Source organism: Brachycentrus maculatus, unplaced genomic scaffold (genome assembly GCF_059751285.1).
Source record: "Brachycentrus maculatus isolate JH-2025_06_01 unplaced genomic scaffold, ASM5975128v1 h1tg000303l, whole genome shotgun sequence".
NCBI classification, from domain to species: domain Eukaryota; kingdom Metazoa; phylum Arthropoda; class Insecta; order Trichoptera; family Brachycentridae; genus Brachycentrus; species Brachycentrus maculatus.
This window is the reverse complement of record NW_028281053.1, coordinates 451,471-478,007: the sequence shown is the minus strand read 5'-3', so window position 1 is coordinate 478,007 and position 26,537 is coordinate 451,471. Positions and strand designations below refer to the sequence as shown.

Sequence of the window (26,537 nt, the reverse complement as noted above, 5' to 3'; positions counted from 1 at the left end):
TGAAAACAAAGATTAATTTTATAAAGATATTTAAAAATCCAGTAGAACTGAGATTTTAATATGATCGAGATTACTTTAACAAGTGTATAAAGTAATCACGAAAATCACCCTATGAAAGCCGTAAGCCCTGTATATATTAACACTCTTATAGACTTCTTTTCATACTCGACTTCCATTTTCCTTCTTCTTCATATGTGTTGAAATGTCCAAATCTAATACAATTTTTTTTTTATAATTAAAATTTTGTTTTAAAATGACTTTAAATATTTTATTATAACTTAATTTTAACCTCTACCGGTTTCGAAGCTAGCCGCTTTTTTACCAAGACTGATTAATACTAAAACCGTATCTACTAAACAATATTCAAAATATTTTGACGGTTATGGAACGAAGCTTAGGTAGATCTCAAGTGGCTTTATTTTTGTTGACTTAAATTAGATTACTTAGAAATATTAGAAATTAAAAAGGCAATTAATAATAATTTACAACTAATAAATACACAAGTAAATGATTTTGCTAAAAGTCTGTTATTAAATATGTTTCCAATCACTCATCATCCCTGATCCCTTTTGACTGTGACTGCCAATCAAGACGAAAAAATAAAGCCACTTGAGATCTACCTAAGCTTCTTTCCCTAACCGTCAAAATATTTTGAATACTGCTTAGTAGATAGTGTTTTAGTATTAATCAGTCTTGATAAAGAAGCGGTTAGCTTCGAAACCGGTAGACATTATAATTAAGTTATAATAAAATATTTATAGTGATTTTAAAACAAAGTTAGATTTTAATTATAAAATGGAAAATCACAAAGTTAGTGCTTCAAATATAAATTATATTCGAATCTATTGATTATGAAACAGAAATTTGACGATAAATTAGGTAATATCCATAATAATAATAATAAAACCCTTAACGCACCCCAGTGGTGCATAGGGCACTGCTTCATATAAACGCAGTGTTATCTCGATCGTTTATACATGAAGGAAAGGTGATCAGCCCTCCACTTCAGGTACCAGTCCAGTGCAATATTGAATAAATATTAGAGTGAAAAAATCACTTATATTTATTAAACCCCCCTGGGAATCAAACGCGGGACCTCCAGAACGGTAGCCGAGCATGCTGACCATTACACTACGGAGGCGGACATACATAGTTATAATAATAATTTTAAATAATTTATATGCCGTTAATATGGACCAAAGGGTGGCCGAGTTTAAGTTAATCCTCAGAAAATACAGTACTGTACTTGTATGTATTGCGCACGTGAGAATTCAACAGATAGTAAATTGCCCTTACACAAACAAAAAGTACATAATTAATTTATTACATTTACTTACTAGCCTTTATTACATTAAAATGAAAATGAATGAAGTGGAGACAGTAACACTCTTCTTATCAACTTTATAAAATAAAACAACTTTGTTTTAACCATTTTTTATTGGAACACTTTATCCAACCGGTTTCGACAAGAACCTTGTCTTGGTTTATGTACTAAATTCTAAAACATTGAAATACTCATGGTTAATTACCCTTCCCTTACCAAAAACTTCCACGCACTGCGTACACCATATGCAAATACGATTTAAAAAATATGATTTAAAAAACTCCTAAATGTTGTTATAATTGTGCATTGCGTACCGAATACGTTAACTCCAAATGACAACTTATGAGCTACCATATTTACCGGTTAGAAAAAGTGTACCAATAAAAAGTGGTTAAAACAAAGTTGTTCTATTTTATAAAGTTTATAAAATGTGCCACAAAGTATCTGCGAAAAACATTCAAGAAACTATTATTATCATTCATCATTCACTTTGTGTAATTCAAATGCTAATTCGTGAGTACCGGTTTGAGAATAATCATTCCATCATCAGGTCATTAAAATAAAATTACTACGGTCTGACGTTTATGCAAAATAAAAATTTAAAAGAGATGAAGACAGAGTTTACACTCTACCCTTTCGGGAAAGCGTAACCAGTGCAGTTGGTGAAGTAGTGGGGTGATGTGACTGAATTTAGAAATTTTGAAAATCAGTCTTGCTGCAGCTTTTAACACTGATTGCAGTCGAGTCATTTTCTTGTTTGGTAGATCCGTGTGTAAACTGTTACAGTAATTGACTCCAGATATCTCATCAAATGAATGCAATTCTCTCACTCCTTTCAAGAACGTCATAAATAAATAAAAAATCAGGAGAACGTTTTATAAAATTTAAAAATATAACACTATGTATTAAAAATAAATATCAAGCCGCTTCTTGAATATTTTACTGTGCAACAGATCTTTTTTGGTAAAACCTGAAGGTTTTTTCTCCATTTGAAAAATATTTGGTACATTTAAAAAAATTATTAAACAATACCTTTCCTTCAAAATGCAAAAACAACATTTTTTGCCCTGTAGCAGGTAAATATAAAGTTAAAAATATGCCTCTTTTGCTGGGATATAGTACATTTTCTGGGCATTCCAAAAACATGCACAACTGAAAATTGACGATTTTTGATTTATGACATTCTTGAAAGTAGTGAGCGAATTATCAATTGATGGGCAGCATCAACTGGCAGATTCTTGGGAATGCTCTTATTTTGCCTTAACTTGCAAACATGTACTTGTTGTTTCGCTGATTTGAGTCTAAAGGGAGGGATCAAAATCCAAGGGTGGTGACTGACCGGAGCATTTCATCGTAGCGTAACGTCGTAATATCGCCTGCGGCGAGCATCTGAAACTATGGATGGAGCACTCAGCTCGCTGTACTGACTATAAGAATGCTCGCATCGTAACATGTTACGTTACGACGAAATGGCTCCAGTCAGTCACCACCCTAAGAATACTGAATTGGTACTCCTCGCGTTGGGTGGTGTCGTGTTATCAACCAACTCACAGTCAGGTACTTACCCCTTTGCAATCCATCATCCGTTGAAGGGCAAGTCTGAGCATATCGCAAAACGTGGTGATGGATATATTCTTCATGGATGGAGGCCTGTAATCAATAAAATATAATAATTTCTTCAAGGGATTCATACATATTCTTCTTTTTCTAAACCTTATCCGCACCCCAATGGTGCAAAGGGCACTGCATCGTATAGAAGCAGTGTTATCTTAATCGTTAAATACATGAAGGAAAGGTGATCAGCCTTCCGCTTCAGGTACCAGTCCAGGGTCATATTAAATAAATATAAGACTGAAAAATCACTAATATTTATTTTGACCCTTTTGGGTATCGAACCCAGGACCTCCAGCATGGCAGCCTAGCGCGCTAACTACTACACTATGGAGGCGGACATATTATCAGTGCACAATTTACACAGGCTAGTGAGAATACGTCAGTAGTGTCCTCCACCCTGAATTGCTTTACTCCTGCATCCCATCAAACATATTTCTACTCCTATATCCATGAATCTTATCAAACATATTTCCCCTCCTATATCCATGAATCTCACAAAACATATTCCGCCTCCTATATCCATGAATCCCATCAAACATATTAATAATATAATAATATAATAAAGCCCCTATCCGCACCCCAATGGTGCATAGGGAACTGTGTCATATTAACGCAGTGTTATCTTGATCATTTACACATGAAGGAAAGGTGATCAGCCCTCCGCTTCAGGTACCAGTCCAAGGTAATATTGAATAAATATTACAGTGAAAAAATCACTAATATTTATTTTACCCTCTTTGGGAATCGAACCCAGGACCTCCAGAACGGTAGCCGAGCGTGCTGACCATTACACTACGGAGGCGGACATATTTCCCCACCTATATCCATGAATCCCATCAAACATGTTTCCTCCCCAATATCCGTGAATCTTAAACATATATTCCTTCCTATATCTATAAATTCCATTCAGCACTGTAGCTTTTTATAATCCTGATCAAGTATGCACCACGTCAATTTGACGTAGTGCCCTATTCACCAATTAAATTTATTTGGAATTACCAAACTATGAAGTTACTCAAAAATCCAGCTATGGCTTTCGCACCACCGCTTATCTTATTCCTACTTTATTAAAAACACATTACGCCTTGTCGTATGTAGTTTGAAAATGCCGTAACAAGGCGAAACAAAATTTATTTTTATTTATCTTTAATGATTTTTTTTTCACTCAAACCCTTATCCGCACCTAATGGTGCATAGGGCACACCATTTTATAAACGCAGTGTCATCTTGATCGTTAACACATGAAGGAAAGGTGATTAGCTCTCCGCTTCAGGTACCCATCCAGGGTAATATTGAATAAATATTACAGTGAAAAATCATTTACATTTATTTGATCCCCCCCTGGGAATCGAACCCGGGACCTCCTGAATGGTAGCCGAGTCTGCTGACCATTACACTATGGAGGCGGACAATGATTAATGCTTAATTTAATTTAGTAAACTCTAAAAATCAGTGTTTGATTTTAACATTTAATATATAAAATAAAAATTAAACGCCAAATCTATAAATATACTAGCATATTTTATTGAATAAACATAATATTATTTGTGTCCATAGTGCAGTGGAAATATCAGCTAGAGAAAGTAACTGTATGAAATTGGCAATGTTGCAAGTTAGGTGTGTGTGTGACCCCCCCACACACACACACACGCTGACAGCAAACTAGTTTTACACAAAACAATGGAGTGTCTGTGACATCGCCCTGTTGCCAAATCGAATGCTCAGCCAGTCAAATAAAGCAGTGAGAATTAATTTTAGCTTCTCTTTCGAACATAAGAAAATGGCGATGCTCTTTTGTTAGTAATAAGATGAATAATTTAAAAGGTCTGAACAGCAAACAATCTAAAAAAAATCTTTAATTAATTCGGCAGTCACTTTGTGGTGAAATCTATCCATTTTTACTTGGTAAATATCACTTTTTCTTCAAATCTATTGTGACACATGTTTCGATGCGTTCTGCATCATTTTCAAACACCGTATACGTTTGTACGGTGTTTCAAAATGATGCGGAATGCATCGAAACACGAGTCACAGTAAATTTCAAGAAATAGTGGTATTTAAGTAAAAGTAAAAGTGAAATCTATCCATTTTTAATTAAAGTAAAACATTTAAATGGATAGATTTTACCACAAAGTGTCTGCCGAATCAATTAATGAAATTATCAAGACAATACTGAATCGCTACGATGCAGTGCCCTATGCACCGTATTAGGTACGGATAAGAGTTTAAAGAAAGCCTAGAATTTAGTGTTTTTGCCTAGAATTTTCCCTCATGAATTGAGTAAATCCACTCACGAGTAGGCATAGGCTATGAAACTTACAAAGTTGAAGCCTGATTAGGGACATGATAAACGGTGGTGCATAAGCCGTAGTTAGATTTCAGAGTCACTTAGACGTAAGGTAATTTAAAAAAAAAGAGTTAAAAGAAGAAAAAAACATACCCACACTAGCTCGAGTTTCTTGAAAATCTTTGACCTGTTGACGCATAAATACGTCCAACGCAAACAATATCGGGCACGGGAAGGACATATGAATACGTCCTTGAAATATATGATTTTTTGACATCTTATCAAAGATGAAGAAGAATGTGGAAGTCTGGGCATTTACGGGGCTGACGACCATCATAGGCTGGTTTAAGTGATCACTTTACACACGTCTAACATTCACCAATTCTACCCATTATTGACAATCACACTACTCAAACTCTTGGAAGTTCTATTTATATATAAACCAATTTAGAAACCTAGTTCTTGAATCACTAGAACTTCACTAGAGAAATCAATTGGTGAGATGTAGAGAAGCTTTTTATTAAGCAGAAACTCTTATATTAGTATGTTAGGTCCAAATCCTGGATTATAATCACACGCATGAGAAACGCCAGAAAATACCATTTTTATTATTTAAGCCTGAAACATATGTTTATTATATTATATATATGGACGTATATTTTTCCAACAACAAAGGTATTAGTCATCCATACATGTCTCGACATGAATTTAAGACACGGAGTGAATCAGTATTCACGCCCGTTACAAGTTGCGTAATTGGACAGCGGACCGCCCGGTTAACAGGTTAAACAGATATGAGGAATTCGAGAAGTTATCTTCTATTTAATACAATTTTAATTATTATTAAAGAAAAGAATTGTTTTTGTACCACTTGAGTTTATTTAAGACAACTAGTTTCGGAAGGTAAGCTTAACAACGTAAGGTTAACAGGTTAACAGAAGGTAAAAGGAATGCATGATCGCGGGAAACCCACCTTTGACTCGTGTCGGAAGAGTTCATGGCGAGGACGCACTCTTGGCAGGCCCACGGCGCGTCGGAGCTGTGTCCCTTCAGGCACTTTGTGTGGAAGGAGCGCGGGCAGTTGGAGCAGTGCAGGTCCACGCCCTCGCGGTGGCAGTGCCAGCAGAAGGGGTCCAGCCGGGCCCCGAAGCGGTCCAGAGAAGTCCTGACGGAGGAGAACATCATCGCCTGTAAACAAGCAAAACAATCATATAAGGAATATTTCCGACCGTGCTGACAATTGACAAATGATATCCATTTTGAATATCGAGGCAATCGAAATGCGTTGTTATGTATGCATTAATTGTTAAATCAACACATATTTTTGTGTCTAATAAGTTGTATTTTAATGTAAAAAAAAAGCACATCACACGAATCAGTTGAAAATCGAACGTGAAGATTAAATGGACTGACGGTCCTTAATCTTCAATTTAATCTTTACATTTGTTTGAAAATGACTTTGAATTTGCAAAGCCGAAAATATACTATTGACTTACGAAAATAAAACAGTTAAAAAACAAATTTTGATCAATAAACTTAAGTATTTTTTTAAATTCTATTCAGGTTTATATTTTTTTTTACATAAATTCATTTGCATCTGAAACATGTATTCTTCTAAGAATTTTAGCCTACGAATGGTTATGCAGATTGGGAGGACGGTATCTTTACTCGGTCGTATCTACTTGCGTTTTGACCTCTTAATCCCGCATTCATTGTTTTCCCGCATTCATAGTTTATTTTAATAGGTCCCTTTAAAAACGATAGATAGAGGTTTCACTGTACATTTTTTAACGATAAATTACCCAAAAATTTAAAGGATAAAATAGTTTTAAACAAAATTTTCATTAACAGTACTAAAAATAAGGATAAAATAAGAGCGTTAATTTTGAAAAAAAAAAACAGACTCGAAAAATTGTTTAATGTACAAGGGTTTGAAAATGTATGTTGAGATGCCTGAATGTATGAAGAATGAAAATATTCTGAAAGAATTTAAAAATAAATGTTTTGTTTCCTGTAAGAAGATGTAAATATATACATGTGATGTAGAAGAAGATGTAAATATCATAATATATCATATAATAGTAAGACGATGTAAATATATACATATGATATAAATTAAGTGTTAAAAAAAGTTTGTATTATATGTAATATTAACTAACTAAAGAAGAAAAAAAAGCCTACGCCGGATTACTCGCGTTCCATTTAGAAACACGACCAGCGCCTACTATACCTTATCCTCACCCAACCCTTCTGCCTACCCTGTTAAAAAGCTCTGTGCACGCCACTGATAACATACACATGTCATTACATACTTACCATGGAAAACCACAGCTTAATTACTGAAAAAATAATAAGGCTTTCAATCACAAAGAAGGCGAAATCCGTAAATTTTCTAATATAGAGGTTATATTGTTTAAAATATCAATGTTTAAAAAAAAAATGTGTTTGTTGATAACATTGTATGAGAGTTTGTTCTGATTCTGATAAAAGCTGCTCTTTTATACAAATTTCACAAAAAAATAATAAGGCTTTCAATCACAAAGAAGGCGAAATCCGTAAATTTTCTAATATAGAGGTTATATTGTTTAAAATATCAATGTTTAAAAAAAAAATGTGTTTGTTGATAACATTGTATGAGAGTTTGTTCTGATTCTGATAAAAGCTGCTCTTTTATACAAATTTCACAAAAGGTCAATTTCGTCTGTGCTCATATGAAAAATTACAGGGCACACAGAATGTAACATAAATTAGACAATATCTATTGGACACAAATCCAACATTGAACATCCCCATTTTTGCATGATGGTCCCTTTTAGTATTTGCAGATTTATACATTTGCAGACGTTATCATTCAATATTGTTTGAATGATAATGGAAAGCACAGAAACGCACCAAACAAAACCTAACACATACTTCTTTTGGTCAAAGGAAATTTGATTACTATTCAATAAAGTTGTACAACCTACTTCCACTATCCATAAAGTCATCAAAAAACTAAACTAAGTACAAAAGAGCTATACATATCGCTTACTCCTTTCAAGAACGTCATAAATCAAAAATTGTCAATTTTCAGTTGTGCATGTTTTCGGAATGCCCAGAAAATGTACTATATCCCAGCAAAAGAGGCATATTTTTAACTTAATATTTACCCACTACAGGGCAGAAAGTGTTGTTTTTGCATTTTGACGAAAAGGTACTGTTTAATTATTTTTTTTTAAATACTAAATATTTTTCAAATGAAGAAAAAACCTTCAGGTTTTACTTAAAAAGATCTGTTGCACAGTAAAAAGTTCAGTAAGTGGCTTGATATTTATTTTTAATACATTGGATTATATTTTTAAACTATAAAAACGTTCTCCTGAAAAATCAAGTTTTTTGATTTGTGACGTTCTTGAAAGGAGTGAGCGATATATAGATAATGGAAGTGGGTAGATCTGAAACAGATCGCATCATTCAGCGATGTTGTATTTGACTGCATGTCATTAACAAATTTTATTCATTTTTTGATATCTCAATATAGATGAAAAAGAATACGGAAGTCTGGCCATTTACAGGGCTTACAACCGTCATAGGCTGATTTAAATGGCAAGAATAAACACCATTTACATATCGCTCACTCCTTTCAACAGCGTCATATATAAAAAATCATCAATTTTCAGTTTTGCATGTTTTCGGAATGCCCAGAAAATGTAATATATCCCAGCAAAAGAGGCATATTTTTAACCTAATATTTACCAGCCACAGGGCAGAAAGTGTTGCTTTTGTATTTTGAAGAAAAGGTATTGTTTAATTATTTTTTTTAATATGCTAAATATTTTTCAAATTGAGAAAAAACTTCAGGTTCTACCTAAAAAGATCTGTTGCACAGTAAAAAGGTCAATAAGTGGCTTGATATTTATTTTTAATATATTCACAACATTTTGAGTGTGTCCAAATACTTGTTCACAAAATCTGGATTATCTCCAATTAATAATAAAAAGAGTTTCTGCTTAATAAAAAGCTTCTTTACATCTCACCAATAGATGTCTCTAGTGAAGTTCTAGTGATTCAAGAACAAGGTTTCTAAATTGGTTCATATAAAAAGAACTTCCAAGAATTTGAGTAGTGTGGTTGTCAATAATGGGTAGAATTGGTGAATGTTACACGTGTGTAAAGTGATCACTTAAACCAGCCGATGACGGTCGTCAGCCCCGTAAATGCCCAGACTTCCATATTCTTCTTCATCTTTGATGAGATGTCAAAAAATAATATTTAATATATTCTATTATAATTTTAACCTTTAAAAATGATCTGAAAAATCAAGTTTTTTGATATATGACGTTGTTGAAAGGAGTGAGCGATATGTAACTTTTTACACAACTTAACTGTTTTTTTTTGCGCATGTGTTTCTCATTAATTTTAGGATATCTATATATGTATACATTGTATTTTTATATTGTGTAATTAATTTGAATAATTCCAATCGCATATTTTCTTATCAGGCAGTTTAATAACAAGCCAGTTGTTAAGTGAAAAATACCTGCATATACATGGCCCAGAGGCGAATGATAAATTTTGAAAATAAAATTAGTCAATGCGGGAAAAAAATTTAATCATGATTATTAACATACATAATTATTAGTAAAAATTTTTTTTTACTAATCATAGTACATCATAGTGCACTAATATAGTTAGGTTTAATATTTCCTAGTGTGTTCCTAGTATATCAGTCACAGGTACAAATACTATGATACTTCAAGAGATCATTATATCATACTTGTATGGAGCTGTAATACGTACAATATACTAGCCACTAGTCACTAGTCAAATCTCACAAATCTATTTCAAACCGATATAACCAGCGATAACATTGTCACGCATAAAACATAAAACTAATTTTAGCTTATCAACGCTTGCCATTCAGACGTTTTGCATTGTATGATGTAAAGCTATATCTTTCTTAGTCCATTGGATTATTAGATACGAATGATGAAAAGAGACAAATATACATGTCGATGTCAGTCATGGCGTGTTAAATAGCGCTCGGCTCAGGACTCACCGGGTTCGGAAATACGCGGAGATACAAAGTATTACAGATATTCCGATATGAAATAATTTGCGTACCGCGGCGGCGCATAGTACGATATGCGAGGAACATGAACCAGAGTCTGGTTAGCAGACTAGTATCTGGTAACAGGTAGCCTATCCTAGTATCCTGAGATGATGATATCGGTAATAGCGATATCGCTAAGTAGCAGTCTAAACACACTACTAAATATTTCTAAAAATCTATACATTTTGCAATTATAGAAGGGTGACTGATTCGTTGAGAGCGGAGTCTTGATATTCGCAGTTTGGTATTGGTGATCAGATCAATTTCAGGAATATAACCCCCATGAATACTGAGGGATGACTGAAGTTAGTTTGTTAGTTTTGATCATTATGTTCTGGAGGTCCCGGGTTCGATTCCCAGGGGGGGGGGTCAAATTAATATAAGTAATTTTTTCACTCAAATATTTATTTAATATAACCCTGGACTGGTACCTGAAGCGGAGGGCTGATCACCTTTTTTTCATACGTCAACGATCAAGATGTCACTATGCACTGTGTTTATATGATGCAGTGCCCTATGCACCATTGACGACAAAAAGACAGTCTCTTTTTGCTCGCCATAGCCGAGAAGTTGCTCGTTATAACCGTGAATAAATGTATGGAGAAAATCCGAAACCAAAATGTCAACGAATGTTTCTTCGTTATATCCGAAATCTCGCTATAACCGTGCTCATAATAACCGAGTTCGACTGTAGGTATCAAATTGTGAGTTCGAACCGAAAAACTCTGACTCAGAGTCTGCGACACTAACACGGGACCGCGACTCGATTATGTGAAGAAGAATATAAAAATCTACGCATTACGCACTTAAAAAAGGACGACTCATTGGGAGCGGAGTCTTGATATTCGCAGTTTAGTATTAGCGGTCAATATTAGTCATATAACCCCCATGAATATGGAAGGATGATTAAACTCAGATGAATAATATCATATTTCATATCAAGGATAATAATATTATCCAGTTTATATGGTATGTCTGATGAATTGTTTTATGTGTAACGTAAATATTGCACGTGCCTTTTATTCAATTTCTTGAGTTTGTTCAATGCCCCTGCTTTGAAGCCTGTCCTTGTCTTATTTTTGATACATATAGCTGGTTTTGATTATTATTTATATTTATTACCTCCAATTGGTCATCCGTGAGTTTTGCTGTAGTTAGCTTAAGTATAAATTAGAAATAATTCACATTATTATTTTGTAGCGAGTGTTTTTGCCTAGAATTTTCACTCATGAATTACATGAAATTATAGTAACTTTAAACATAAAGAGTAAATCCACTCACAAGTAGGCAAAGGCTATGAAACTTATAAAGTTGAAGCCTGAGTAGGGACATGATAAACGGTGTTGCATAAGCCGTAGCTAGATTTCAGAGTCACTTGGACGTTAGGTAATTCAAAAAATTATTATTTTGTCCGCCTCCGTAGTGTAATGGTCAGCACGCTTGGCTACCATTCTGGAGGTCCCGGGTTCGATTCCCAGGGGGGGTCAAATAAATATAAGTGATTTTTTCACTCTAATATTTATTCCATATTACCCTGTACTGGTACCTGAAACGGGGGGCTGATCACCTTTCCTTCATGTGTTAACGATCAAGATAACACTGCGTTTGTATGATGCAGTGTCCTATGCACCATTGGGGTGCGGATAAGGGTTTTATTATTATTATTATTTTATTATTATTTGGTAATTTTTTCCCTCCAATTTGGAATTTTTTTGATCACCTTCAAATCCTGTCCTCGGATAACCATTCATGTCCTAGTGCTGAAATTTTTCCTGAAATGTATGCTAAAATTGCTGAAGACTTTTATTGCAAAAATGGTCCATTTCAAATTTAGCGGATATTGCCATGGTAAAAAAAATTGGTTTTTACAAAAAATACATTTCAATTTTTTTTTACATTATTTTTGACATCTCAACAAAGATGAAGAAGAATATGAAACTGTGGGCATTTACAGGGCTCACGACCGTAATAGGCTGGTTTAAGTAATCACTTTACACAAGTGTAACATTCAACAATTCTTCCCATGATTGACAACCGCACTCCTCAAATTCTTGAAACTTCTAGATATATTGAACAAACTCAGAAACATAGTGTGCGAATTGTCATTGCGTAGTGCAATTTTTCCAAAAATATTGCTGAAGGTAATCTGTATGTTAACTGTCAATATTCAGAGCTTCAAAGCGTACAATAGAGATTTATATTTAAAAATTAATATCGGTAGATAGATCATTGCAAAAAATATATACAAGACAAATCGGTACTATTCTTATTGAAATCTGTAAAGAAATAATGGAGATGTAAAAGATTCAACTGTCTACATTTGAAATGGCAGGAATGTAGACAAACAGTGATGCCATCAGGTGTGACATCATATCTAAAAAAGATTTCCTGAATTTCCTATCATGAACCTTGCAGCGTATTTCATTCGTTAAATTCGCACACGGATAATTTTTCAAAATTCAAGTTATGATGCAATAAATTTATAATATATATTATTATATTAAATTTATAATATATTATATTATATAAAGTTTTACTTGGTAAATACCACTATTTCTTAAAATCTACCGCCACGTGTTTCCATGGATTCCACATCATTTTCAAACACCGTATGCGGAATGCATCGAAATACGTATCACAGTACATTTTAAGAAATAGTGGTATTTACTAAGTAAATCTTAAATTGAAAATGGATAGATTTTACCACAATGTGACTGCTAAATCAATTAATGAAAAGATGCAAAATGTCTACTTAGTAAAATTGTACTTTTTTGCAATGGAATTATGAAAATGAAAACGAATACCGAAATGATATATTTTCATAAATAAAAAGAGAATTTTGAAAAATACTTTTGTGTGTAGATAGAGTATGTAAAATCCGATATTTCTCCCAAGTGAAAATATCCTACGCTAAAACTCAAACGATGAACCTTTTCGATAAGCGTTGTGTAGTTAGGTAGATGCTCTACCTCTCTTCCATACCGTCACCATCCTACCTGCAGACAAGCCTTTAAAATATAGGCTTTTGTTGTATTTTACGATCCGTAAGTCGAAATGGTTAAAATATCATATTGGCCGATCTAGCATTTCAGCAAATTTTCATATTGCAAATAAATCAAATATATTTATTATACTACTACCTACATTAATTCAATGAATAATAAAGAATTATAAATATATGGATTAAGTATTCAAACCTGATTAAAATGTGCAAAGAAATACATTCCGCTATTTTGTGTAATGACTAATTGCTGTAGAAGCGGTGATTTTTCATGTAAATATTATGTCATTAATGGTGAAGACATAGTAAGAAACGAAAAAAAAAGAATATAGATCTATTTTCAAATTTCGAAAGCTGCGACAATCACATATAAAATGGCAGGTTTTCTTCTTCAAGCATTTAGTTAGAGGTGTTATGTAACAATTCTAGATTTGTGTCGTTAGTTGAAAACATAAACCCATAACCGCTAATGTTGGTTGGTGACTCACCCTTTCCTGTCGAGTAGGGGTATCAATTTTAGCAGTCGAAGTATCGTCGACTTCCATGTCCACGTTGTCTTCAGGCCAATCGGGCTTTCCGGAAACAGCTTTGAGGAACTTCTTTTGCTTGATAACGAAATCGTAGTTCTGCGAGCGCATCGATCGTTTACCATCCTTCTGTAGGGACAGATCGCTGGAGTTGGAGTTCGCACTGCTCGCCCTGCTTTGGTCCACTTTCTCCGAGGGGCCATCGACAAGAGAGGAATCGAATAGATCCTTCCGGGACTTCCTAATCTTATGAGAGATCTGAGTCGATTCGTTGATAATCTTAGACTCTTTGGCTGAGTCTATGAGAGACTTCAGTTCTCTACTCATCACCTTAGAGGTGTCATGAGGACTGTTACATTCATCACTCAGAACTGATTTATCTCCCTGTTGATCATCCTCCATATCTTCCTGTAATTAAATTGTTCACATTCCGGAGTAATCGGATCACAACTGGAATTCTCTGTAAAGCAGTATCATGCATACATATATTTTACAATATAACTTTATAAAAGTATGGCACAGGTGGCTGGTTCTAGGTTTATACGCATTATTACAACGCGAATACGGTAATAAGTTAAAAGGATAAGCAAACCTGCGATCAGTAGAGTCGGATATGTGATATGAGATCTGTGTACACAATAAAAATTTTGCTAAGTACCTTTACAACGCGTTTTCGCACAGGCTTGCCGGACTTCTCGTTATAAAATACACATATGAAGAGCAAACGTCTGAAAAATACAATCGGTTACGGAATTACGAACATATCGTCATCTCTTTTTAACTAATGTATTTTGAATGATAATTTTAACCGGAGACGTTTGCCATCTCGATGATAAAACAGATCGCTGTTATACCTACTTGATGCTGTCCGAGAAATGTCAATTTTTACACGGTTTGAATCTTGGCTAAAATATTCATGGATGGAAAAAGTAACAAGCATATTTTTATGAGAAATAATATTGCACACATATAATTTAGAACGTAATTGGGCACTATATAACTATATCGGCTTATAACATCATAGAAATGTGTATAATATGTGTCAATAGAATAATGAAAATAATAGTACCTAGGTTTCAGAGGCCACGATCATAGATTATGACCACGATTCGCTGTATTTTTCAATATATTGAATGGATAATCACATAAAAAATATTTTTTGACATTTGTTAGTTTTCTATATACATGTAATATCCATATTTGCGAATTGTGCAGACTGCGCAAATAACTTTCTGCGCGAAAGAAAAACAATACCAATAGATGGCGGAAGAAATATTATTTTATATAAAACTGTTTTGAAATAGGTCTTCATTTCTACAAAAATAATTGCAATTTTATACAACTCTTCCTTTAGAAAATATTTAATAGGTAGATACTAAATCATTTGACAGACTTCAAAGTAAGAACTGCAAATAATTTTTTTTGAAAATAGAATAAATTTTTGTTTTTTCCAAAAAAAATTATTTATTATTTTTCAGTGGGAAGATTTTTTCATATTTTTTTTATAGTTTAGAAGAAATGGAAGATTCTCAGGTAAAAAACAATACTATTTTTTAGCCTTATTGCTTTAAAAATTATCTAGAAACTTGGCTAGTTGATATTTTATTGTTTATAGGGAGTTTTGACTATTCTTATTTCGTATAAACCACTTTTTCATGTATATATTTCTCTCACCACATCTCTTGCAAATTTTGGCATTATAAGTTCATAAACCTTAAATATTTCTTTCATTCTTCCTGTCATTTCATCAATGCAGATAATGTAGTTTAGTTTTAGATAAAATAAAAGAGTATTTTTGTGTCAATACATTTTATTCAAATTTTTTGAACCAACTGCTTTTGGTCCAAACTTATTTTATTTTTTGGAAGCTTTGAAAGGGCAACAATAAATGAATAAATACATTAGTAAATACTTTATACATTTGTTTGCATATATCAGTAGCGGCAATTAACACCAGGTAGTGAATCCATAAGCACGGGTATGAAACTCTGGGTGCCCTAACCATTCCTGCTATTTTCCTTTTTTCTCTTCTTCAGTACCTACTATTCTTCCTCCATTTTATTTCCCATAGCAGTAACATCCTTCATCCCGAGCTGCTTCACTTACATCATTTGCATCCCATCAAACTTATTATATTGCACTCTTATATCCATGAATCTGGAGCGTGGGACACCCTTTACACAATATCTGATTCACACGTGAGGGGCCAAAAGGAGACATAATCAGTGGCGTGCACAGATAATTAATTAAGATAGGAAGCAGAGGTATGTTGTAAGGTAAGCTAGGTACTACTTAGTAAGGTAGGGTGGGTACTGGTTGCGTTTTTACATGTCATATGAGTAAGTTAGGATAGGTACTGCTTTAATGCCTATATGGAAGGCATGCCCCTGAACATAAGTATGTTGTTGGTATGTATGCAACAGCACTTCCTCGTTATAGCTGTAATCCGTTGCAGTATCTATCGTTGTCGCTTTAAGGTACGCTCAGCATTATAAATTTTAGGGTCAGAAGGAACATTGCCTTGCTCTTGATGGCCTTCAAGCTTCTGTTAGATTTAGTTTATGACCTTGATAAATATTTGTACCGGTTGATCGATTAAGAGCCTGGCAACTAAACCATTTGTTTTTCATGGTGAAGAACATATTTACAGTTGGAAATGCTTGCGCTGAGGATGATTGATCTGTTGAATAGCCAAGAGAGATGGATGTTTTATATTTTAAGGTTTCTAAATTTATTTGTAAAGTGATGCCACCCACAACATACTTAATTTGTTCCAGAAGCAATTTTGTTATGCGAAAAGTTTTGAAAAACCTTTCTAAACATTGTCTGTTTCTAACTAACTAACTAACCATCATGCCACTTCCCAGCAGGTGTAGGCAGAGAGAATCGAATGCCGCACCACTCTATCTTTGCAATCATTCTTCGCCTCTTTTCATTCATGCATCTCCTCATACATACCCGACGATTATTACAACTCCTGACCCGGCCGCTTTCAAGTATTTGACATACTTGATTGTGCCAAGTTTTCTCAGTCTTCCTTTGCTTTTTTTCCAACTACAACTTTTGTCTGTTTCTTCCTCTTTATAATTTTTCGTCTACTATACAAAATATCTTTTGTTGTTTTGTTTTGTGTATTTATTTCATTTTAAGCTGGGTTGTATATTGTAATCAGTTTTTTCTTAAATGAGCGTGGAAATTTAAAATAAACAAAACTCTTTCACAGGTCATGAATAAATCCCAGCAAGGGATGGTCAGCATGGTGCACGATAGGGAGAGAGAGATCAGCGCAGCTCGGGTAGAGGAACAGCTGAATTCCGGAATACGGAAGAGGCAATTGCCCGCCGACAATACCCACTCTTTGGAGGTCAAATTTGCCAGGGAGGCTGAAAAAATCATCAAACTCCGGGTATATTTAAGAACATTGAATTGTATAAAGTTGTTTTTTAAAATTCCATCCTAACAATTAACAATATTTCAATTTATTTATGTTGTCCACCTCTGTTGTGTAGTGGTTAGGGCGTTTGGCTATCATGCATGAGTTTTCGGGTATAACTCAAAATGTGATTTTTTCACCGTTATATAAATAAATTTAATACAAGCTGTTCCCGGCCACGCAATGCTGTGGGTCAGTTTGGTCAAATGGAAAAGAAAGGTAATATAATGTACACGTTTACAATATGTATAGTTTAACAATGCTTATGAAGCAATGAAAATACTATAATTCTATGTAAGAATTTATTATATTATATTAAAACCATATCCGCTCCCTATGTGGATCATAGGGAGTCCACAAACTGTCTCCAGGTTTTTCTGACGGCCACCAGCTACCTTGCATCTTCCCAAGTCAGGTCCGCGTCCCAAAGTTCAGTCGAGAACTGCCGACGAATTGTCAGCAGTGGTCGTCTTGGGCGGCGCGAACCTGATGCCTTGTAAAAGCAGCAAGCTTGATTAAGGCTCTCGGGAGGCATGCGGAGTACATGGCCTAGTCAACTGAATCGCCTAAACAATAATTCAATAAAAAATAATCAGAATGGTAAATGATAGCTGCTGTCAAGAAGCACGCTGTCTGCCATGAGCAATGTTTAATATTGAGTATTTTGCAATCAGGTTTCTTCAGATGCAGAGCGTTGGGAGCTGAAGGAACGAGTCAAGGATTTGGAAGCCATTAAAGAGAGGCAGTCACAGAATCTAACTAAACATCAGATGCAGTATGAAGCTCTGGATATGAAATTCCAAAATGAGCTTAGGCTGAGAGAAGACATAGTGAATAAGTAAGAAAATCTTAAGCCCTCTCATTCTCAAAAGTAATAATTTTTATGAATCGTTCTGTCTTGCACTATTTGGAATAGTTCTTTAACTCCTCCAATACTAGCCTAGTCTTTAGATTAAGATTGTAGCCAGTCACATAGCCTTGTTGCTCCTTGTATAATTTTAATACTTTCTATCCAAAACTTATTTGAAAAAAAAAATGCTTGTTGTGTTGGCATATGATCATTAACATTTTACCATATATCTACTAGTTTCGATGTGTCTGACTCTTTGTCAAGACAACCATTCCACCCGCATGCAAACACTCCACACCATAACTATAGTACTCTCTGTACACCTACACATTAGCCAAGCATTAAATCACATGCATTGTTCGACTGTCTAATACTAACAGACAAATGTCTACCAGAAAGGGAGGTGGGAAATGTGGGAGGGATACAAAATGAATTGATAAATAATTTACCTAATGGTGCATCAAATAACGTACTATCTGAAAACTCATTTGATTGTTAATTACAGCATGTTATAATTGTTGATTCCAAAAATATTTTGAATGATGTGTACTAATAAAAAAAATGTGCTAGAAAGCTCCATAAAGACAAAGGTCTACTTAGGTATTTACTTAATCCACATCTAGTCACTATTTTGAGCAAATGGAGTCCACAAATTGACTCTGAGCATTTCTATCGGCTATCAGAAAGGTTGATGTCGGCTTGTTACCCAACTAATTGCAATCATAGGTTGCTGCATCCTACGTCTTATTTCAACCTTCCTCACAAAGTCAAGAACTACTAAGGACTATTAAACATCGCAAGACATATATCAAGAGGCCCAGACCATCAGAGGGAAGTTGGAGGTTAAAAGGTGATTCTGATGGCGGCGACGTGGCTAAGAAACATCAAAAAATTGGACTGGCCTTGGAGATACAGTGCTATTACACTGCAACAGAATAGGCAGTCGCCTACGCTCGAAAGTTTTCAGTAGAAGATGTTTAGTTTATGAATGTTTGTCTTACAGGGTTGTTAATACCCGCTCAATCTGCGCTTTTGTCGAGGAGCACTTCTCGGAGGCCATCAAAACCCTGGGGCAGTGCAAGCAGGACCGGCAGACTCTGTGCGACGCGTACGAGAAAGCAGCTCTGGCCATCAACGACATACAGAAGAAGAGTATGCAGTTCCAGGAAACTCAGCACCTCAAACTCAAGGCTCTCCAAGACAAATGTTTGTGCTCTACTTATAACTTTTTGTTTAAGAAACTTGTCTACATTCTTTCTTTTTCGTCATTTCATAAAATAAATATTGGATTGAAAATCTCTCATATTTATTTAAATCTTTCTGGGAATTCAACCTGGGATCACAAGAGATCTAATTACTATATTCACATTACTTCTTTTTCTACTTACTATTTTTTTCCATTTTCTTTCTCATATGGCAGTATGCTCTTCACTCTGATTTCTTTTATGTCATTTGTGTCCCATTAAATATGTTCTACACCTGTATCCAAGGATTTGCTGGAGCACAGGACAGAATTTCAGGCATTTGGTGTACGATTCTCTTCTTTTTCTTAAAATTTTAGGGATATCATTCAATGAGGACTCCATTAATTCCCCTAATTTCTACTAGCTTACTGAGAATTTTTGTTGCTTCTGGCAATATATACAAAGAAGGAAAGAATCTTTTTTCCATGAGTAGTTCCTGAAAGATAGAGACATTGCATGTATCAAATGCATGCATGGCAGGCGTCATGGCGCAGTTGGGTAGACGCTCGACTGTGAAACTGGCATCGCGGGTTTGATTCCCGCAAAGCACAAAATAAATTCAACAAAGATTTTTTTTCAATTGGTCTAGGTGTTTGTGATGTATTTTTCAAAATTATCTTCTCTATCCTTACTATCCTACCTGCAGACAAGCCTTTAAGTAGAGGTTTTGCGGGTTATTCCTTTGAAAAAAATCGTCTTATTTTGGGCATTATGGAACAGATTAGACCAATTAAATCATCAAAATTAGTTCATGAATAATAATAATGTGCAGTCTATAAAAAATCCGTTACCAAACACACTTATCGACAGGATTAGGTTTCAAAACTGTTCAATTATATTTTTATCACTATCAATTCTCAAAAATCATTGTCTGTGTAAAGATGATGGCGAAGTACGCGTAAACGAACAGACCAGGCAGATGTGTGACTATTTAAAAAGACAGGTCGGACAACTCACTGTCCAACTTCAACATCAGAAAGATGAAGCGACTTCAGAAAAGTGTGAACTGGAAAAAAAAATTGCCCAGGTAAACTTAATACTCTTAATTTTGGGTGTCGATTTCACAATGAATGATATCGTCATTGTTCATCTATTGGTCCCAGAATTCTCACACTACTCATAATTTTAGATCAATATGGAACTTGAACAAGGAATATTGGAATTTGTAGCTCATAAAGAAAAGTCTGTAAACGAAATTGCAGATTTGAAAACAACATTAAAGGAAAAAGATTTACTGTAAGTAATCCATAATCCTTCCTTTCCTCAAGGGACTTCTAATGGGTCGTATCTGACATCCTTGTCCTCCATTTTATTACCAATGTCCTTCGCCCAGACCACTTCACGGATGTCATCTAATAATACCTATATCTCAATAATTTTTATTATCATTTTTATTTATTCAAAGTTAATTGTAAAGAAGGACGCATTGCCAACGGTTTGAGTGGTATTTTATGTCCATGTGTTTTAATTTCAGATACATTGCACAGAATAAGCAAATTGAAACATTGAATCAAGAGTTGAATGAATTAAAGAATGTAATATTTGAATTAGAAACAGGTAAGAGGATCACTGAGCAAAAAGTGGAAGAGAAAATGCAAGAATTGGAGGATTTTGGGAATTTGCATAACCAGCTAATATCGGAGAAAATGGTATGATACTAAATGACAATTTATTTATTTATTTTTATGGTAATGTATAAATGAACGTCAATATCACCTCCTCACATTCCTAAGATTCAAAATCAAGATTACCATTAGGATCAGAGACAAAAAGATATAAAATACAATAGAACTTAGATTATCTGGACTGATTGCGGAAATGTGCAGTTTGGATAAAGAAAAATATGGATTATCGAAAAAATCATACTTGACAAGGAAAGACATATACATTCAGTATTAATCATTTTCATTAGTCCAGCTTTACAAGTAGATAAAATATTTAATTTAAAAAAAAACAATTATGTATTTCCGCTTTTAGTCGGCAGATCTTTTTAAAGCTGCCAAATCAGAAATACTGGGAGTGTTGCGCATGATGACTCATATTTTCCAAGACGTCATTGGGAAAAATGCATAAAGCAACAATCAAAATGTTTTGATATTAATAAAAAAATCATGCTTATATTTAGTTATGCAGTTTTTATTGTTTATCCATGAAAATCTTGGAAATTTAAGACATATTGGTTCCAAGAAGCAAGATTGGTTATAATCATCTACAGACTGCACTATCCACTAGCATATTAGAAGTTGAAGTATAAGTGTGTTTTATTTTATCAAGCGCTACACCAAACGAGTTAAGACAGTGCTGATGTGTATCGAAGTGATTAGTGTGCGACAACCATGACTGATTTTAATTTACTTTTAGGAACAAGAACAAATATTCAAATTGGAATTAGAATCCAAAAATCAAAAAATTAATGATCTTACAAAGGTAACAAATATCTATATTAGTAATTTTATTAAATTTTACAAAATATACATATTTTTTTTTTTAAATATGTTTTTTTTTTAGAATTATAATGAAATTTTGTCTGCAATGGATTCTTTGAAGGCGCAGAATAATCAATTGAATCAAGATTTTCAGGAACAAGACCATATCTTCAAATTGGAATTGGAATCCAAAAATCAAAAAATTAATGATCTTACAAAGGTAATAAATGTCTTTATTGGTAATATTATAATATGTATATAGAAGCGTTTTTTTAGTGCATATATGTTTTTTGTTTCAGAATCATAATGAAATGTTGTCTGCAATGGATTCTTTGAAGGTGATGAATAATGAATTGAATCAAGATTTTGTTGAGTTACAAGTATCGTACGGGAATCAAGAACAAGCCAACAAGCAAAATTATCTTAACTTGCAAAACCAGTATAATTTGATGCAAGAACAGTTGTATGTACTCTCTTCTCTCTCTCTCTCTCTCTCTCTCTCTCTCTCTCTCTCTCTCTCTCTCTCTCTCTCTCTCTCTCTCTCTGGTGAAAGTCTCCTTTACTGTGTGCCACTCTACTTCTTGGTTTCCTCAACAACTCCTTTTTGGCAATATCGGCCTATGACCATCCACATTTCTGCGTCCAGTCCTTAATCGCTACCCACCCATGTCTATTATCTCCGACCAACTACGTGGACCATTCTGTAACACCATTGGTTCTTTTCCCAATTTCCCTATTTTCAATTCAGTCTCGGAGAGAAATACCTTCCATCAATCTCTAAGCTATTTGTAGTTGCACCTTACCTCTAGTAATTCTTCTCTATCTTATTTCTTATTACTGAGGATTGTGATACTTGTAGAAGCAATGACTCTTCTCCAGTTATCCCTTGTCTGTGCTGCACGTAGCGCTCCAACCACCAAGATACCTCTAGTAATTCTTCCCCGTCTTATTCCTCATTACTGAGGGTTGTGATACTTGTGGAAGCAATGACTCTTCTCCAGCTATCCCTTGCCTGTGTTGCACGTGGCGGTCCAACCACCGAGGTACCTGCTGCTGCCTTAACTTGATCGGTTCCTTGTGTGGGGATCTTCCTCTCCCTCTCTTCCCCTCCAGGCAACCAATCATAACCAGTCATTCCAGGCTATCTTCATTGCCACGCGCAAAGCGTCCAGAGAACTGAAGAATCCATTGTGTACCTCTAGTAATAATGTACGTTTGATTTACAATATACAATACATCCCTACTTATCACAATTAAAAAAGGGATTATGAGCGTTTGATCCTCCTCGTAACTTTTACAATTTGTGTTAATATTTGGATGAAATGCAACTAAAAGTACAGTAGGACCTTTCTCATATGACCTATGTCTAATTTAACCATTCATAGATGTGTCATCGAATGTATTTTTTTTTGTACAGGTGATATTTTATCTAAAGGTTTCAAATTAGTTAAATTACTGTTTGATTAATCAAATAGTCATTAGATGTTTTACCCCTTCATACCAATTGGGATTTTTTTAAATGTTAATTTATAAATGCTGATCAACAAATTTCAGCCCTAAACCATTACTGTGAGAGCATCAGGGTTGGGGCTCGAATTTAATGGATACTTTAATGTGCACTTAGTCAGTAGGGGTTAAAATCATTAGGGTTTAACTATTCCATGAAAATGAAAGGAATATCCAGAATAATTATTTTCAATTACCTAACTCAGACCTAAGACAACTCTCCTGAATGGGTATTGAAATTAATTATTTACATGATTTTTCTAGTAATCTCGCAAATGAAAGTTTGTCTCATTTGAAAGAAGAAAAGAAGACGCTTGAGGGCAGGGTGGCTTCCATTAATGACACCATAACGAACCTAATGTCCCAACTGAAGTCCAGCACCGACTACAGGGCGAGGCAAGACATGCTCATTGACCAGATGAAGGCCGAAGGAGAAGCTTTAAAGGCCATTCAACTTGAGAATGAGAAAGCCAATGTAAAAGAGAAACAGGTTAGTATAAATGCTTGCTTTCTTTCTTTCCTATTTCCTTTCTCATATAGCGGTATTATCCTTCACTCTACCCTTGTCCTTTTAAACGTACGTCACTACTAGATCCAAGAATTCCGAGCACAGGAATGGTCACATTGCCTTCATATAATTAACGATTCAATTAATACCGTGTTGAGCTGATGCGATGCCCTATGCACCTTAAGTAGGGTAGGGTTGTGGTTATTTATTGTGGGAGTTTACCTTGTTTTGTTGTTACACAATTCATTTAAGTACATTTTTAATAGCTCTTAAACGCATGCCTTTCCAAAGCACGCCACAAGGGTTGAAGGAGGGGTGCTTGTTGCACATTAACTGCGATCTCCATATACTAGTAAATACCTCCATCAACCTCAATTCAAGCTGTTTACATAAAAAAAAATCACACTTAGTATTTTGAATTATATCACAATTTATTGTTATAGAAAAAAAAAACAAGAAACCATTGCAATTTTTTAACAATAAATAATTATACTTGGATTTTTCCAATGAATTATTTAAATTAATTTTTTATTTTTAAATATTGAAAACATTTATTTTGTGGTCAAATTGTAACTAATAAAGTGGTACTTAATTTCTTTTTTGCAGCTCCAAGAGGATCAATTGGGGACATTAAAATTAATGTTAGAGAGCAAGATAAATGAGTGTGTAAGTTTATCTAGAAAATAATAATATTTGCACGATAAATATATTAAAAATATATACTTTGATTACTATGTATACTTTAAAATTATCACTATGTGTACTTTCAAAAAATTAAGCCAAATAATATTTGTATTACATATCACTATTTACATTTACGTAATTTAATATATCTATACTATTTACTTTATATTTAATTGTATATACACACCCATGAGAAAATATTGCTCCCTTCATTTTCAGGCGAGTCTCAAAGAATCAAACATTTCTCTACAGAAACAATTGACGGCGGATAAAAGCTTCAGGTTTGATGAAAACAATGTTCCCAAAAGTTTGAACTGTGAAAAAAACAGTAAGGGGAATACTGCTCCTGTTATTTCCGGTAATACTTCCAAGGAAAATGTCAGAAAGATATACGATAATTCCACGACGAAGACAGTAATTAGGAATAAAAACTTGAATGAAAAAAAGAAGGTAGGACAGTGTATAAATTCTTATCGTGATGGTAGACTACCCAAAAGATAATGTTTTGACTTTTTTCCAATTTTGTTTCGGTATATGTAAATGAAAAATACATATACTAAAATCTGTTTTATTTAAAAAAAAAAGACAAAACATCTGGAGTAATATAATATGTCTTATTTAGAATCACCCCTTAAATGATGGGTTTTTAAATAAAAAACAAAATATTATAAATGTAAATTCAATACCGCATATGAGCTAATAGTTTTTAAATGTGTCATCTTTATAGTTCTGAGAAGAGATGGAGAATGTATCGGTCACAGTTAATTGAATTAAACCCACCAGAATTTTTAATGGTTTTCTGTTATTTTTAATTAGTTAATATATTTGCAATATGAATTCTGCTTCGTTTTGGTGTTTCATATTATTTATGTGAATGATTGAAGCAAACAAACACATCTCCCACATGTTTTCCCTTGTTCCAATTCCTCAGAAATACATAACGTTGGTGTTCACAATATTTATAACATGCATATTTATATATTTAGGATGACCCTCAACCATGGACTATACCGTTTAACCCCAAACAACTATTACAAGGGAAAAAAGCTTCTGAAATTGATCCTTTTCTTAGTGATAGCAGCTTTGATGGTTTCGTTTATAATGCAAGTATTTATTTACATAATAGTGTTTTTTATATGAAAAAACAGTTGGACTTTGTTGCTGCTCTTTTCGTTTTGTCTTATCATAAATTTTTATGTCTACAGGCGGATTTAATTAAACGACAGTACAATGAAATGATGCACGGAGTTAACCAAAAAGCTTCTACTGCTTCAGGGATAGACCAGGTCTGATATATAACTTTTTATCATTAGAAAATCATTTTTAAAGATATTAGGAACTAACTATACATAATATTTCCAAGAAGCAAATAATAATAAAATATATAAGTTGAAATTGATTGAAATTAAAAGGATATTATATTCAATGAAAAGTGTAGTGTAGCACTTTCAGCTCTACTTTTCAACTTGTTTCCATGTTTTATTACAGTTTTTAATACTTTCTTGCAGAAATTATTAAAAACTATTAAATATAAACGTGTAAATGTGTAAAAATATCTTTTTTTAATAGGGTAATTTGGAAACAGCAAAGAAAAGGAGAAAACACACAAAAAAAGATTTGAAGCGAAAAACTATCCAGGAAGAAGATGATTTTTTAAATTAGTTTATTTTATAAAATATGATTATAAAAATATTAAGCATAATTTTTTCTTCTTTAATATTAACAAACTGAATATATACCCTTATCAATAAATGCTCTGACTTACTTTAAAAAATAGTAATAAGCATAATGTGTTAGACATAAGTGTCAACTTTTTATTATTTAAATGATAAATTATTGGTATTTTTCTTAGTAAGTAAGCAAAATATTTATAAAAGTCATACCTATTTTTCAATGTATCAATAATATCATAATAAAAATAATACACAATTCTTGTAGTTTTTATTAAAAATTAATCTGAATTTATTTTCCCTCAGTTTGAGTCCGATTGTTAATATTTATGAACTTGATCAATTTATCAATTAGACAAATGTTTAAAATT

At 33.7% G+C, this 26,537-nt stretch overlaps 2 protein-coding genes across 5 annotated transcripts in view; one reads left to right on the top strand and one right to left on the bottom strand.

Annotated features, from left to right (window-relative positions):
• Positions 1 to 15,163, bottom strand: part of LOC148304796 (MYND-type zinc finger-containing chromatin reader Zmynd8-like) — a 38,610-nt gene extending 23,447 nt beyond the window's left edge. Inside the window, exons 1-5 of one of the 4 annotated variants that reach the window (XM_088267664.1) lie at positions 14,915 to 15,163; positions 14,504 to 14,573; positions 13,807 to 14,253; positions 6,199 to 6,413; positions 2,890 to 2,974 (exon numbers count right to left, since the gene is read on the bottom strand). In XM_088267664.1, coding sequence (XP_088123790.1) covers positions 2,890 to 2,974; positions 6,199 to 6,413; positions 13,807 to 14,247 — 741 coding nt within the window. In that variant the 5' untranslated portion in view covers positions 14,248 to 14,253; positions 14,504 to 14,573; positions 14,915 to 15,163. Of the gene's footprint in view, positions 1 to 2,889; positions 2,975 to 6,198; positions 6,414 to 13,806; positions 14,306 to 14,437; positions 14,574 to 14,914 lie in introns of those variants that run through there. The other 3 variants (XM_088267663.1, XM_088267665.1, XM_088267662.1) reach the window with 3 other exon arrangements.
• A 166-nt stretch (positions 15,164 to 15,329) lies between these two features.
• On the top strand, positions 15,330 to 26,416 carry LOC148304795 (uncharacterized). Its single transcript, XM_088267661.1, has 16 exons — positions 15,330 to 15,378; positions 17,069 to 17,251; positions 17,953 to 18,116; positions 19,132 to 19,334; positions 20,254 to 20,399; positions 20,502 to 20,608; positions 20,847 to 21,021; positions 21,734 to 21,799; positions 21,881 to 22,018; positions 22,098 to 22,261; positions 23,569 to 23,794; positions 24,419 to 24,478; positions 24,716 to 24,946; positions 25,483 to 25,599; positions 25,702 to 25,782; positions 26,066 to 26,416. The coding sequence occupies exons 1-16, from the start codon at positions 15,364 to 15,366 to the stop codon at positions 26,156 to 26,158; spliced, it is 2,169 nt and encodes a 722-aa protein (XP_088123787.1). The 5' UTR covers positions 15,330 to 15,363; the 3' UTR covers positions 26,159 to 26,416.
• Positions 26,417 to 26,537: the final 121 nt, after the last annotated feature.